Genomic DNA, 14,407 nt, shown 5'->3' with positions numbered 1-14,407 from the left:
GTGGGAGATTGGGTTGCAGGAGTTAAAATCCAGTAACCTGCTGGTGTGGGTTGGTTTCCTGAAAACCAAGGTCTTTTGGGAGCTGTCAGGCTTACAGTGGACCTCCACATCCAAAAAGGCCAATTTGCTTTCTTTTGCAATTTCTATTGTGAAGTTAATGTTGGGGAATACCCGGCCATGTTGTCCCAGTAGGTGGTCTACCATGTTAGTACGCACAATGACGAAGGTGTCATCTACATATCTGTTCCAGTACCATGGGAGCCAAGTCTCATGAGACTCAAATATCCTTGTTCGAGTTCCTCCATCACCAAATTAGCTATAACAGCAGAGACCAGTGAACCCATAGCTGTGCCAAATATTTGTCAGTAGTGTGCACCGTCATAGATGAAGTATTTGAATCCCAACCCAGCTATAAACTGTCATCCCGGTGTTTCACAGGCAGGATGATTCATCAAAATGTGTGCCGTTTCTTGGATGGATGTTAAACTGGGTGTCACATCTGCTGGAATCCCCCCCCCAACCTCCTCCTCTGCCTCCCTTTACTCTCCCTCCACTCACTCCCCACTCCCTCTCTCATACTTCTGCCTCTCTCACCCGTATCCCACCCTTCTGCCTCTCTCACCCCTATCCCACCCCTCTGCCCCCTCACCCCTATCCCACCCCTCTGCCCCCCTCACCCCTATCCCACCCCTCTCTCCCCCCCCCCTCTCCATCTCTCCCTCTCCACATCTCTCCCCTCCATCCTCTCTCCCTCCTTTCTCCCTCCCTTCAATCTCTCCTCTATCCTTCCCCTCCTCTCTCCCTCTTCCTCCCCTAGGGAAATTTAAACAGGGAAATGGTGGGAAAACTCAGGATGGGCAATGTAAGCAATTTCACTGTCTTTATAGTTCATGGGCCAGGGCCAGAAATTGGACCTCTGGTAGCTTATACATGTTGCTGCATTTGAGCCTGGGGAGTAACTGCTGAAATCTATCTATTTAGGTTCTTCCTGACATCTTTGTTCTTTGTTTCTTTCAAACTCCTTTCTAATTTTTTTTTCACAATTCTCTTTGTAAATTATAATCTTGCCTTTTTTCCTTCTCTTTCATCTCTTTTACCCTCTTTCTCTCTTTCATTATCTATCTCTCTCAGGAGAAGTGAATTATTGCAGAAATTTTTTCTGGAAGGGTCACTTGTCTGTGCCTGGATGGATTTGAGGGTAGTGGAGTAGCGGCTGAAACCCGAATTTTATCCAGGTTCCTCCTGATGACTCCATCTTTGCTCTTTACTTCTTCGGGTTCCTTCTTGGTCTTCCATTTCATTTGGATGCATGGCTGTTGTCTTTGGTACCTGTCAGCAAGTATCGCAGAAAAAGGGTGATAGACTCTGGGATGATGGGCCCACTCTCCTCTGCTTCCACTATGAGTGGTGGCCATGCCTGGGGGGAAATCTTGCTTTCTGATGTCTGCTCTCACCTGAAGGGCTGCCTTTGCTATAACATCTTCTCCAATGAGAGATCTCAGGGTCTACAGCTCCACTTTCAGCATCTGATAGGTCTTGCAAAGTTCAGTTATTGACAAGTTGTCAGGATGGAGAAGACCTTTGCCTTTCTCATTGATGATGTCTTGGGCTTCACCAAAGTCACTTTCTCACCTTTGGCAGAGGTGCTTCTTTGAGGAGTCCCTCACCTGTTCAATGACAAGAGATTTCATTGATGTAACCAGTTTAAATGTGAGATCGGCCTTCACTTTCACTTGGGGGTTGGTGAAAATTTCATTCCTGATAAACAGGAACACCTCATTGTATGAGTGACTTTGAGCCATCTCATACTGAAGTTAATCATTGTGGTCTTCATCATGTGTCAAACTACTGGCAGCTGTTTCCTCCCTTGTGTAGGATCTGTGGCACAACCTATGATGGTGCCCTTCTGCTGCTGTGATGTCTCTGCTGATAATGGTAAGCAATCTACTATCCACTTTCTTCATAGCTGCATTTCTGATGCTGGCATCTGCTCGTAGCTCTTGGCATTGTACAAGGGATTTTATTGTTTTCTATCCACGAAGAAACTTGTTGGCTTTCTGACAAAAGATGCATTCTTCCTCATAAACTGTAGATGTCAAGCTTGATCCTTGCTTGGATGATTTCCCAGAACTGACATTATTTTCAGACTCCTCTGTCTTTTCCTGTTTGGTGCTGATAGCATTAAGACGTCTCTTCATCGTGAAGTTATTGCTGCATTTTCGATGAGAGCAACCTGGTGGGATTTCTCCATCAGGTAAGTCTTTCGCCAGGTCCGACATTTGGAGCACATTTTCTTATTCAGGCTGCATTCAGAAAAGCTTCCCTTGAGTCTAAACTTTGAGGGGATGTCGGCTTTGAGTCTGTTTTCTGGTCACAGCAATGGACGAGGCAATCCATGCGCAGCAACTTTGATGGCAAGGTGTCACTTCTCTCACTTGTGTCAACTTTCATTCTAGCACCTTTAAATATGATAATTCCGATTTGAGAAATTTAATTACTAAAACTTAATTACTAAAGTAAAGGAAGGGTGGCATCTGAAAGCAAGTTTGCATACATCTGCAACAAGCATATTGACAAGCTCGAATGAGCTAAGATCCTCATCTATCTATAATTCCAGCAATGTGTGTGTGTATGTGTGTGTGTGTGTGTGTGTGTGTGTGTGTGTGTGTGTGTGTGTGTGTGTGTGTGTGTCTGTGTCTGTGACCGCTGTTTCTCGACAACCACTGGTCCGATCTAATTTAAACTTGCCAGGTATATTGCTGGGAACCTGAGGATGTGCCTTTTCAAGGTTTCATATTAATCGGACAAGTGCTTCCCAAGTTATGGCCATTTATTTACCAACCAATGACAAGACACGTTGTTGCGTGGGCGTGGCCGATGGGGAAGAGATCCTCAGCCGAGTTCCCAATTTCGGGTTACAACGTAATAGTGATGTCATACGGGTCATAGTGATGACTTCGTGTATTCTTATAATTTCTCGATTTCTTATGCGCATTTATAGATAAACACGATGCCCCAAGATATGATCGTTTTCATATTAGTCGGTGTATAAATTTGGGTAATATCAGAGTGAGCTGGTAATATCAGAGTGAGCTCATTGCTCTGAACCAGGAAGTAATTTTTTATTTTTTGCACGAACGTTTTTTTTTTTTTCCTCTTCTCTTCTCTTCTCTTCTCTTCTCTTTGTGTATTTCCTTGCGACGATATTACAAAAAGGCAAAATACGTTGGCGCTAATTGAATAATTGGCCTTTAAAACTAATAATTTATCAAAACGTTGGCATATCCAGCAGCCTCCGCATTCTTGCCCTGGACGAGGAAACAAAGAAGAAGCGCCGTTTCCTTAGCAATGTTGTTTATGAAGAGGTGCTAACGAGATGAAGGTGTGTACATGGAGACAGTTTTTATTATTTATAAGCGCCGTTTCCTCAGCAATGCTGTTTATGAAGAGGTGCTAACGAGATAAAGGTGTGAACATGGAGACAATTTTTATTATTATTTATTTATTGAAGAAAAATTGTTCCGAAAATAATTTATCAAAAAAAGTGCACAACTTTTTTTTGTTTCCAATTGTTAAAACGTTGTGGCCTTTGGAAGTGTTAAGGAATTCAGCTCTACTCAACATGCTTGCCAACGAAATACATCTCAATTTGGTGGTTAAAACGATTCACAACGATGGGTTTCCTTACTCATTGCTCTGCAGTCTGCATTCAACCCCTTCATTTGTCATCTCATTGACCTCATTTCATCTATCTATAATTCCAGCAGTGTGTGTGTGTGTGTGTGTGTGTGTGTGTGTGTGTGTGTGTGTGTGTGTGTGTGTGTGTGTGTGTGTGTGTGTGTGTGTGTGTGTGTGTGTGGTCTATAATTCCAACAGTGTGTGTGTCGTCTCTCTATAATTCCAGCAATGTGTTTGTGTATGCGTGTGTGTGTGTGTGTATGTGTGTGTGTGTGTGTGTGTGTGTTCGTCCGTCCGTCCGTGTTTGTGTGTGTGTCGTTTACGAGAGCGAAGGAATGGCCTGTGTGGTTGTTTCTGTCACGCGGTTTGAAAGTTTTTTTTTGTTTGTTTGTTTGCACATACGGGCATGCACTAGTCCTCTTAATGATGATATCATAAAAACGAATATGACGTCATTGTGATGTATCAGGTTTGTGATAAATTATCTGTGCTAATGCCCGGCTTGATTCCCGCAAACAAAATTCAAACAGCTTGCCTAGTTTCGGAGATAATGGTATAGGCGATTTCCATTAGCGGCGATATTATGACGTCAACTTTTTTTCTAGGAAGACTTTCCAAAATCGGAGATGGTTACGGCCTGCGTGTGGGCTTTCTGCATATACATGGCAAGTTTCAGGAAGATCCGATAAAAATTCTGGGTTGTGAAACAAAAAATGTCAAAAAATAGGAATGACGTCATAAAAATAGGAATGACATCAGTGATGTATCATATGTGCAGTAATTCATCTCTGCTAATGCCCTGTTCGATTCCCGCAAACATAATTCAAAAAGCTTGCCGAGTTTTTGAGATAATTTTTTAGGCGATTTCCATTAGTGGAGATATTTTGATGTCATAACTTTTTTTCTCGGAGGAATTTTCAAAATCGGAGATGGTTACTGTCTGTGCAGGGTATTGTTACATATTTGTGCCAAGTTTCAGGAAGTTTTGATGAAAACTGTAGGCTGTGAAACAAAAAAGTCCACAAGAAGAAGATGAAGAACAACAACGTGAGGAAGACTTAGAGATCCTCCACGAGGATCTAAAAACGTGGCTTCTCACCTGAGCATCATTATGTCACTTATCTATCTTATCGAGATCTTATCATGATGGGAATTTATTACAGCCGTGCCACAAAAAAGTCATCTACCTGCATTTGCTGCAGGTGACTAAGAAAACTGCAGGTGACTAAGAAAACTGCAGGTGCAGGTGACCAACAAATATTCATTGGTATCCGGTTCTCCTTGTGACTCAGAATACACATGTAGATCAATGCTGTCTGGTGGTTAAATTAAACACTAAAATGTGAAAAATAATTAAACTCTTAACCTACATTAATATATATATATATATATATATATATATATATATATATATATATATATATATATATATTTATATATATATTTATATATATATATATATATATATATATATATATATATATATATATATATATATATATGTACCTAGTTTCATTAAAAAAAACTATTCTGGGGCATGCTACATTTATTTAATCGTCTTTGATGCCATTTAAAAGACCATACCACAGCCAACTGTGCCATCGGGAGTGGGCATGTAATGATGTTTAATGCACAAAGTAGGTAATGCACTGGAAAAAAGGTTAAAGCTACCCATTTGAAAAGGTTATCACATAGTCTTACTTCTAGGGGTGGTACAAATAATTTGGCACCATTTACGTTTTGCACCCCCAGGTGGTACCGACATCTCTTCTGGCCCATGGACTATTACAGGCACATATACATTCCCTTTATCCCCTATGGGCTATTCCTACCATGGGATGCCTTAAAACAATTACTTATCACTTCTAAACAAAATGCACCAAACACCCGAATAAATGAGAGATTGTGCAGGAAGAGGGGTAAGAAATTGTAACAATCAGAAATAATCAGTGTGGGAATCAATCAGTAACAGTCAGAAACAACATACTGCTGAATCGTTTATTCGTGACCATACTAAGCTCGATAATAATCACAGATCATTAAAAAACCAGCAGTGCATTGTCCAAATGAGCTCAAACAAGAGCGAAATCTCGATCGATAACTCTTTTTTCATTTATTTGTGACCACAGGGGCTTCAATGTCAGTCTGTGAAGACTTGAGTGCCACATGGACGCCATCCTAGTTTGGAGGTGATGTCGGCATAATTTATGCACATGACATCAACGTCATATCAGAGGGTCATTGTGCTCCTTTCGATAAATTTATTGTTACTATTATTATTCCTGACTGCAAACCTTCTGACTGGTGAGCAGCAGGGCAGAGACTGTGTGTTAGTATGGCAGACGACCCTTGTTACGAACAGGTCATGCAGCAAGTGCTGTGATGGGACTCGATCTGTGTCCTCCGACCTCGTCAAGTTAGAGGGTTCAATCAATACATATGTATATGACATAACGGATGGTTTTGAAATGACATTGCGGATGGTGCCTAGAGGCACCATTCCATGAGCCGCATACTATCTTGCCAATCCTTTTGGAAAAGCCCAGGAAGTATGTCACTTTATCTATGTATGGGCATTCCCAAAGCTTGATACCTAATCAAGCGGGATAATGTATCTAAGTATGGGCAGGACACCATGCCCAAGCATTTCTGGCTTCTTCCGTTCTGTCCGTATTGGTTCTTTCAAGGTGGGGAGTATCCCTTTCCCGTACCCATTTTTGAGTAAGACTCCTTTGACTAATCTGATTTATTTAATTGCATTGGCTTTGGAATATGACATCGTCCATGCACAAGCTGCTAAGGTCCGTGCTACACTGTGTTTGTTGGAGATTGGGTTGCAGGAATTAAAATCCAGTAATATGCTGGTGTGGGTTGGTTTCTTGTAAACTGAAGTCTTTAGGTAGTCATCAGGCTTATGGTGAACCTCCACATCCAAAAAGGCCAATTTATTTTCACTTGCTTTCGTCTTTTTACTGTTCACCAGGCTTTCACTTTCCCATTCTATTTAAAATAGTTTACCTGGGTGAAGATCAAGTGTCTCAGCTCGTGCAAGTGGGAAATGAACATGGATGTGATTAAAAAATCCATCCATCTGGTGCCATCTCGCGTGTTGTACAAATATTATATTATTGGCATTGGCAGGCACCCTATACCAGTACACTGGCACTCATTTCGCTGACCTCAGAAGGATGACAAGGATCACACACACACACACACACACACACACACACACACACACACACACACACACACACACACACACACACACACACACACACACACACACACACACACACACACACACACACACACACACACACACACACACACACACACTTATTGGGGTATGGGAGGGGAACAGTCCAAAGCTGTTCATCAGAAAGTTCCCCCTCCCTCCTGGTTCGATTTCCGACAAATGTAAAAATTATATAAATAGTATGAAAAAAAAACCAAACAACTAAATGTTGTAAAAACTTCCAGGGTGCAGGTGGAGTTCTACGTGAATGAAAACACCTTTAAGGAACGACTCAAACTCTTCTTCATCAAGAACCAAAGATCCAGTGAGTTTGGTTCAGTTTTCTTTCATTCCTTTGAATGAAATGGTTGCATTTAACACAATGATTTTGTGAATTATTTTGCCGTGATGGAGTCGGGATAAAATTGAGAAAAACTAGACTGAAAAGAAAAGGAATAAAAGCAATTTGGCTTGGCTTATTTGTGTTCCCGTCTGAAACCCTGACTCTTGATGCCGGAAACCCAAGTTGAAATCCCATGTATCGTATGTGTTGTCTGTTTTCTGCTAAAGTCCTTGTAATCCATGTAAAAGTACTTCGATGTATATTGAGGTAGTTCTTCATCTTACATGTGATATATGTACAAGCCTTAGATCACAGTTAAAAAAAACTAGAAGGGCACTCGGTGGTGCGCATACCTCCGCCACGCGATGCCTGATCCAAAAGAACATATGGGGCCAAATACTTTTTGAAAGATCATGCTATGTATCGTTTTAGCTCCATCTCTCAATGGTGAAGAATCGCTTTAAGAATTAAAAAAAATTCTCTGATCCGGATCTGGATTCGGATCTTCACCAAAAATCGAATCAATTAGTGCTTGTTACAGACACAACCTCTCCACCAAGTTTTAAGATATCCTGCACACAAACAAACAAACAAACAAACAAACAAGAAAATGACGTCATGCAGAGCACGATACTTCCAAAATCCTCCACCATCTCCAAACGTTGCCATGGATACATCAAATTGTCCGTTTCATCAATATTAAAATTGACAACCTTAATCAAAGCTCAGGTCAATCGGATGAAAATTGATTATTTTTTTTCAGATTGAAATGGATGATTTTAGAAGTTTGACCTTGAGTTGATGTTTAACCTTTTGATCTCAGAAATAGTTGGTTTCCCAATTCAGTGATGCACGATGCAATTGCTGTTTAACTTTCAAGTTAATCAGATGAAAATTCATGATTTTTCAGATCAAAATTGATGATTTTCGAAATTTGACCTTGAGTTGACCTTTGACCTTTTGACCTCAAAGAGTTGGTTTCCCAATTAAGTGACGCAATATGCAAATCCTGTTCAACCTTCGGACCTCAATCAACCTCAATCAAGTCAATCTGATGAAAAATGACGATTTTTAGAAATTTGACCTCAAGATGACCTTTGACCTTTGACCTCAAAAGCAATCGGCTTCTCAGTTGAGACTACCTCTACAACCTGGTAATGTTTCATGACGATCGGTTTAAAATTGTGACCTGTCGGTGATTGACAAACAAACAGACAGATTGAATAACAAAATCGACTGATCAATGTATTTGAAAAATCTTCGATTTCGCAAGTCACAAACAGACAGACAAGCATGGGCAAAAGCATAACCTCCTTCACCTTCGATGACGGAGGTAAAAAAGAGAAGAAGACAAAGGCATAAAGATTTGGGAGCAGAGGGAATGAGAGGGTAGAATAAGGAGAAGAAGAGGAAGGGAATTGTATGGCACATATGCATGGAGGGAGGGGGAGGGTCCTCATTTTCTCTGTACTACACATAAATGGTCCCTTAAGATCCTGTGAATAGACATGTGGTCGATCAAATATACAATGTCGAGAACACTTTTTGATGCTTTTACAGAAAACATCACAAAGCAGATGTTAATTGAAGTACAAAGAAGATATTAATGCTTGTTCAATTTGCATGGACATTGTAGGACGTGCTTTAAGCATATGTGTAAAATTTGAAGAATAGGAATGGTACGTTTATTGAACACACCTATCACAAATTCAACAGAATTGAGCAGAGTTGCTGTAGATTTTGTGCTGGCAGGATAGCCAAGCGATATCTGCACTCACCTCTGAGCTGGCTCGCCTGGGGTTCAATCTAACAGTCATCCTGGTTTTTCACAGGCAGGGTGAGGCATCAATGTGTGTGTGCTGTTCCTTGGATGGATGATAAAATAGGCGTCCCATCTGCCGGCTTTAGTTGGTGGACATGAAAGATCTCACGATGTCCTTCGTGAAGAGAGGGCAAGTTATCGCCAAAAGTTTGAACAAATGACAAATTCCTCCACACTCAGTCGAGTACCTTTCATCGGAGTGGCTTCCCGTCCAGTAGTGTAAGCCGTAGCCAATGAACTGTGTCGGGAGAACTGATGTTCTGCACAGAGCAGAGAGAGTGTGTGTGTGTGTGTGTGTGTGTGTGTGTGTGTGTGTGTGTGTGTGTGTGTGTGTGTGTGTGTGTGTGTGTGTGTATGTGTGTGTGTTTTGTAGATTTGCATCCCCAGGGCAACCTTGTATGGGCACTTAAGCAAGCAATTGGCCATGAAAGCTGCTTAAATTTCCATTTGATTGATTCAGAAAAGACTGTTGAATGGGATATTTTAATAGTTAACCCCCCACCCTTTAAGGAATAGACTGTATGTATTTCAATTGGTAAAGAGCCTTACAAGGGCCGTGCATCTGTCCCAGAAAATAATCATTTTGACCGTATGGTCCTGGTAAACCTGAAAAAAAATTATGTCTGCCAAGTGACGTCTTAATTTCGGAAAACTTTTGGCAAAACATTTTGAGAAAATATGGATTAATCTGGTGAATTAATTTATCATCGAACATGTGGAAACAGCCAGCATTCCCCTGCTTGATCACACCCTGCACATGCCCCAACCAGAGGGCATAAACCTGTACTGGCAAGACCACTTCTTTCCTCTCTCTCTATCCTTCCACTTACTCATTTATATATCGATTTATTCTATTTCACGACCTAAGAACGCCCAATGACGTCTGACATACATGGCCGATTAACGGTGTTACACATAAGGAACAAACTGGTGAGAGTAATTGCCAACTGACACTGCACTGTTCATATCTACATTGAGAGACGAGCTATATACTGCTGAACAAAGATAAAGGCTACTTAAGATGCTCGACGCCTCAAATACCATGCACCAACTGGTCAAGCATATACACCTGGCCTTCACGGGGGTAGATTGGCTTCCAGCCCTTGGAATTGTTCCGCCCCACGACAGTATTTAGGCAAATATATTGGCACTACAATATGATCCTATACGCCCAAAATATAATCCTTGAAGTGTTTGTGTTGGTAATGTGGATGGCTGGAGCGTCTTGGTGTAGAGCAGGTTGGGGATATAATTTAACGATCCTCGTTGGTATCATGGATGGTCTCACCGGACCTGGGCGTTATGCAGTTGACAGGTATCAAGCTTTGGGAATGCATTAGAGAGACTATGCAGTACTTGGCTACTATCTGATACTACTACTACTACTTCCACTACTACTGCTGCTGCTGCTACTACTACTACTACTGCTATGACTACTACTTAAATGGACCCAATTATTCCTTCCTTCTTGTGGAACGTTTTGGAGCAATGGAACGTTTTTAGCCCAAGCCTTTCACAAACTTGCTTGCCGAGCCTAACATGAGACTGAAGTTGATAGGAATTGGTAATTTTTTGTTGGTTGGTGCCACTGCCACTGTTCACTCCCCTCTTCTTCACGAAAAATGCTGTGGGATATTCAGCGTCCACCAACATCCCCAGTACTGGCAGACGGGTCCTCTGGCCGAACGTCCTTCCGATAGACAACACACGCATTGATGTATTGCCCTGCATGCAAAACACCAGGGTGACAGTTTATAGCAGGGTCTGTTCTCACGCCTCGTTTTGGCATCAGAAGAGCTTATTTTAATTTCTGAGTCAATCGTATAGTTTTATGGCAGTTCTTTTTGCAATGATGGTGATCTAAATAATGCACCAACCTGTTCATCCAAGTTCACATCATGGAACAGTTCATCCAATGTAGTCCAGTAGATTTAGCCCCAGAATGGCTGAACCTGAAACAAATTGCAATAGTTTTTTTTTATTGCAGGATCTTGTTCAGGCGGTCACTCTGAATGTCCCAATATAAAATAGGACAAAATAGGACCACCGGAAGTGCCCTAATTTGCATAAATTCAAAATGGCCACCATTAAGCACTTGGGGGGCTGATATCTCCTAAACGGTGCGTTTTAGACCCCATAAATGTATTATTAGCAGATAGGAAAGTGAACCCAAGGAATCCAAATATGTCGTCAAAATTTGTATATGATGTCATATATATGTCAGAAATGACGTCATAGGCATCATATATGACGTCATAGGTGTCAAACAAATTCAAATCAAATTCAAAAGAGTTTATTTTCCCTTGTCATATAGTATACATCGGGATTGACAAATAAACTATGCAACACAACATGGAACACAACAAACCCCCTCCCCCCATCAGGGTAACCTACACCAGCACATTTCACCTAAGGTAAATGGACTCAATGGCCAGGTGACTTTTTTCAGGTGATCATGAGTGCATCTGTACAATACATCAGATTTATGCGGCTATTTTTACACTGTGGGCATGACTGCTTTCATTTTGCATGCTTTGTGTAGTGACTGCTGTAGAGTGTACTGTGTCTATGGTGTTTGGTTCAGATTGTTTGTGTGGGGTATTAGACGTCGTATGTACGCGCATAGCATTAGGTAAACTACTTGACTGATTTTTGTGGAATTTAGCATAGCTTTGACGATATCCTAAAAACTAATTTTCCATCCACAGGGCGACATCTACACCATGGATGACACAAAGTGTGCCATGTGCGAGAAACAGCTTGATGATGGCCGACAAAAGTTTACTTTGACAGAGAAGGGTGCCCATAGTGTGAGGGAAGCTGCAAAATCAAGAGGAGTTGTCATCAACGTGATGGTGGGGCAGAAGTTCCACTCTGAATGCAGACTAGACTTTTGCAACAAGAAATCCATTCAGTTTTCGTTAAAACGAAAGTTTCGGGAGGAGCCAGAGCCGCCAAGTCGCCGTTCTATTGAACCCATATTTAACTTTTTGGAACACTGCTTCCTTTGTGGGATGTCAGCAGACACCAACTCTGATGATTCCTACCCTGTTCGAATGTGGGACTTCCAGAGGTCTATCTTTAAAGCATGCGAACAAAGGCCTTCAAACGATCCTTGGGCAGAGAAAGTTCGGGGACGTTTGGCATCTTGCATTGACCTTCACGTGGCAGATGCCATTTACCACATAGTTTGTAGTGTAAACTTCAGAACAGGGAAGCAAATACCACTCCGTTACAGATGGGTGAAAACGGCATCAAATACCCTAAGCGCAGATGGTGATGCTGATGTCTTGAGTGTGAAAACGGCTGCAAGGTGTTCAACGTCTGTTTGTACGCAACTAATAGGAGAAGATACAGATCTTCTTGCACTGTTGTGTTTCTATTGCGGTGATGGTTGCAAAGGACTCGTATTCAGGTCAGAACGCAAGTGTGGGGAGAAGGAGGTGAAGAGGAGAGTCTGGGACATTGTTTGCCTCAAGAAGGAGTTGGGGAAAGAATTGTGTAGTCTCTTGCCAGTGATCCATGCCATTGCTGGATGCGACACAACATCCAGGATATTTGGGATAGGGAAAGGAGCGCCCGTGAAGAAATCCCAAAATCATCATGAGTTTAAGTCGCAAATTCTAAAGTTGGCTCAAGAAGAGTTGGAGGTAGAGGAAGTAGATAAAGCAGGAGAGAGCATTCTTGTCTTTCTATGTGGTGGAAAGATGGAAGAAAGCCTGGATGACCTGAGAGCCAGGAAGTTCTCGGAAAAGGTGGCTACCAGTGCTCGCAGTGTCCAAGTACAGACGCTACCTCCAACATCCAACGCAGCAAGATATCACTCACAGAGGGTTTACTATCAAGCCCAGGTTTGGATGGGGAAAGAAGAACTGAATCCAACGGATTGGGGGTGGCATTTGTCAGATGGTCGAATGCAGCCAAGCAAGATGGACTTGCTTCCTGCACCGGAATATCCGTTGAAAATAATCCGGTGCCAATGCAAGGGTGATTGTGACACCCTACGTTGCAGCTGTCGGAAAAATGCCTTCGAGTGTTCACCATCATGCACGGGATGCAAAGGGACATCATGCACTAATAAGGGGGATGTTGTCACCGATATTGATTCAGATTAAGTAAAACCTCATCATGTGAATAAGCCAGGACATGTATCGGACAGACTCTGTGGAGGTATACATTTGAATTTGAATTTGTTAATGTACAAGGCATAGCTCATGGAACATATTTCAGACTAGGATATTTCCAAAGAACGTCATACATGTACTTCCTACAAAACATTGAGGAAACCATAAATTTAACATAAATTATATCAATGACGTCATTTCTGACATATACGAGGTGTGTTCAAAAAGCATCCAACCTTAATTTTTCGTGCGTAAACAAATGAAGCTAGGGAGGTGTGGTTTGGTGCATGTATGAAGGCGATCCTAATCCGTATGCGTGAATATTTTCCCGCCTCCAGAAGCTGTCATTCGCCGACAGACCGCCGATGAGTGAGGAAGTGAAAGTGAGCGCCGTCGGATTTTCGTTTCTCACAAAATGACGGAAAAACTTGAACAACGTTACTGCATCAAATTTTGTGTAAAGCTTGGCGATTCCCAAGTGGAAATGATCCGCAAGATTCAACAGGCCTTCGGGAATGAAGCAATAGGCACCACACAGATAAAAGAGTGGTACAACCACTTCAAAGATGGTCGCACATCAGTGGAGAGTGAAGCACGTTCTGGTCGGCCCTCAACATCCCGAAATGAGATCGTCATTGACCAAGTGAGGACGCTGCTGATGCAGGATCGTCGAATCACGATCAGAGAACTTGCAGACGAGGCGGGCGTCAGCATTGGATCCGTTCATTCCATTGTGACTGAGGATTTGGGCTTAAGGAGAATCTCAGTGAAGTTCGTGCCAAAGCTGCTAACGATCGAGCAGAAGCAACTCCGTTTGGAGATCGCACAGGACATGCTGGAGACTGAACAGCGATCCCAACTTCTTCAACACAGTGATCACTGGCGATGAAACCACAGTGATCCGTCATCTTGTCAAAAAACGAAAATCCGACGGCGCTCACTTACACTTCCTCACTCATCGGTGGTCTGTTGGTGACTGACAGCTTCTGGAGGCGGGAAAATATTCACGCATACGGATTAGGATCGCCTACATACGTGCACCAAACCACGCCTCCCTAGCTTCATTTGTTTACGCACGAAAAATTAAGGTTGGATACTTTTTGAACACACCTCGTATGACGTCATATACAAATTTTGACGACATATTTGGATTCCTTGGGGTCACTTTCCTATCTGCTAATAATACATTTATGGGGTCTAAAATG

The 14,407-nt window shown here is 42.1% G+C and overlaps 1 protein-coding gene across 5 annotated transcripts in view; it reads left to right on the top strand.

Annotated features, from left to right (window-relative positions):
• LOC147012792 (potassium channel subfamily T member 2-like) overlaps nt 1-14,407 on the top strand; it is a 316,478-nt gene that overhangs the window by 139,516 nt on the left and 162,555 nt on the right. For all 5 annotated transcript variants that reach the window (XM_085853982.1, XM_085853980.1, XM_085853985.1 and 2 more), the window contains one exon: nt 7,159-7,238. In XM_085853982.1, coding sequence (XP_085710108.1) covers nt 7,159-7,238 — 80 coding nt within the window. The remainder of the gene's footprint in view (nt 1-7,158; nt 7,239-14,407) is intronic.

This window comes from Eptatretus burgeri, chromosome 14, assembly GCF_056783735.1.
Source record: "Eptatretus burgeri isolate ZD-2024b chromosome 14, Ebu_testis_v1, whole genome shotgun sequence".
In the NCBI taxonomy this organism is placed as follows: domain Eukaryota; kingdom Metazoa; phylum Chordata; class Myxini; order Myxiniformes; family Myxinidae; genus Eptatretus; species Eptatretus burgeri.
The sequence above is the reverse complement of the archived record's forward strand: the minus strand, read 5'-3'. Positions and strand labels throughout refer to the sequence as shown.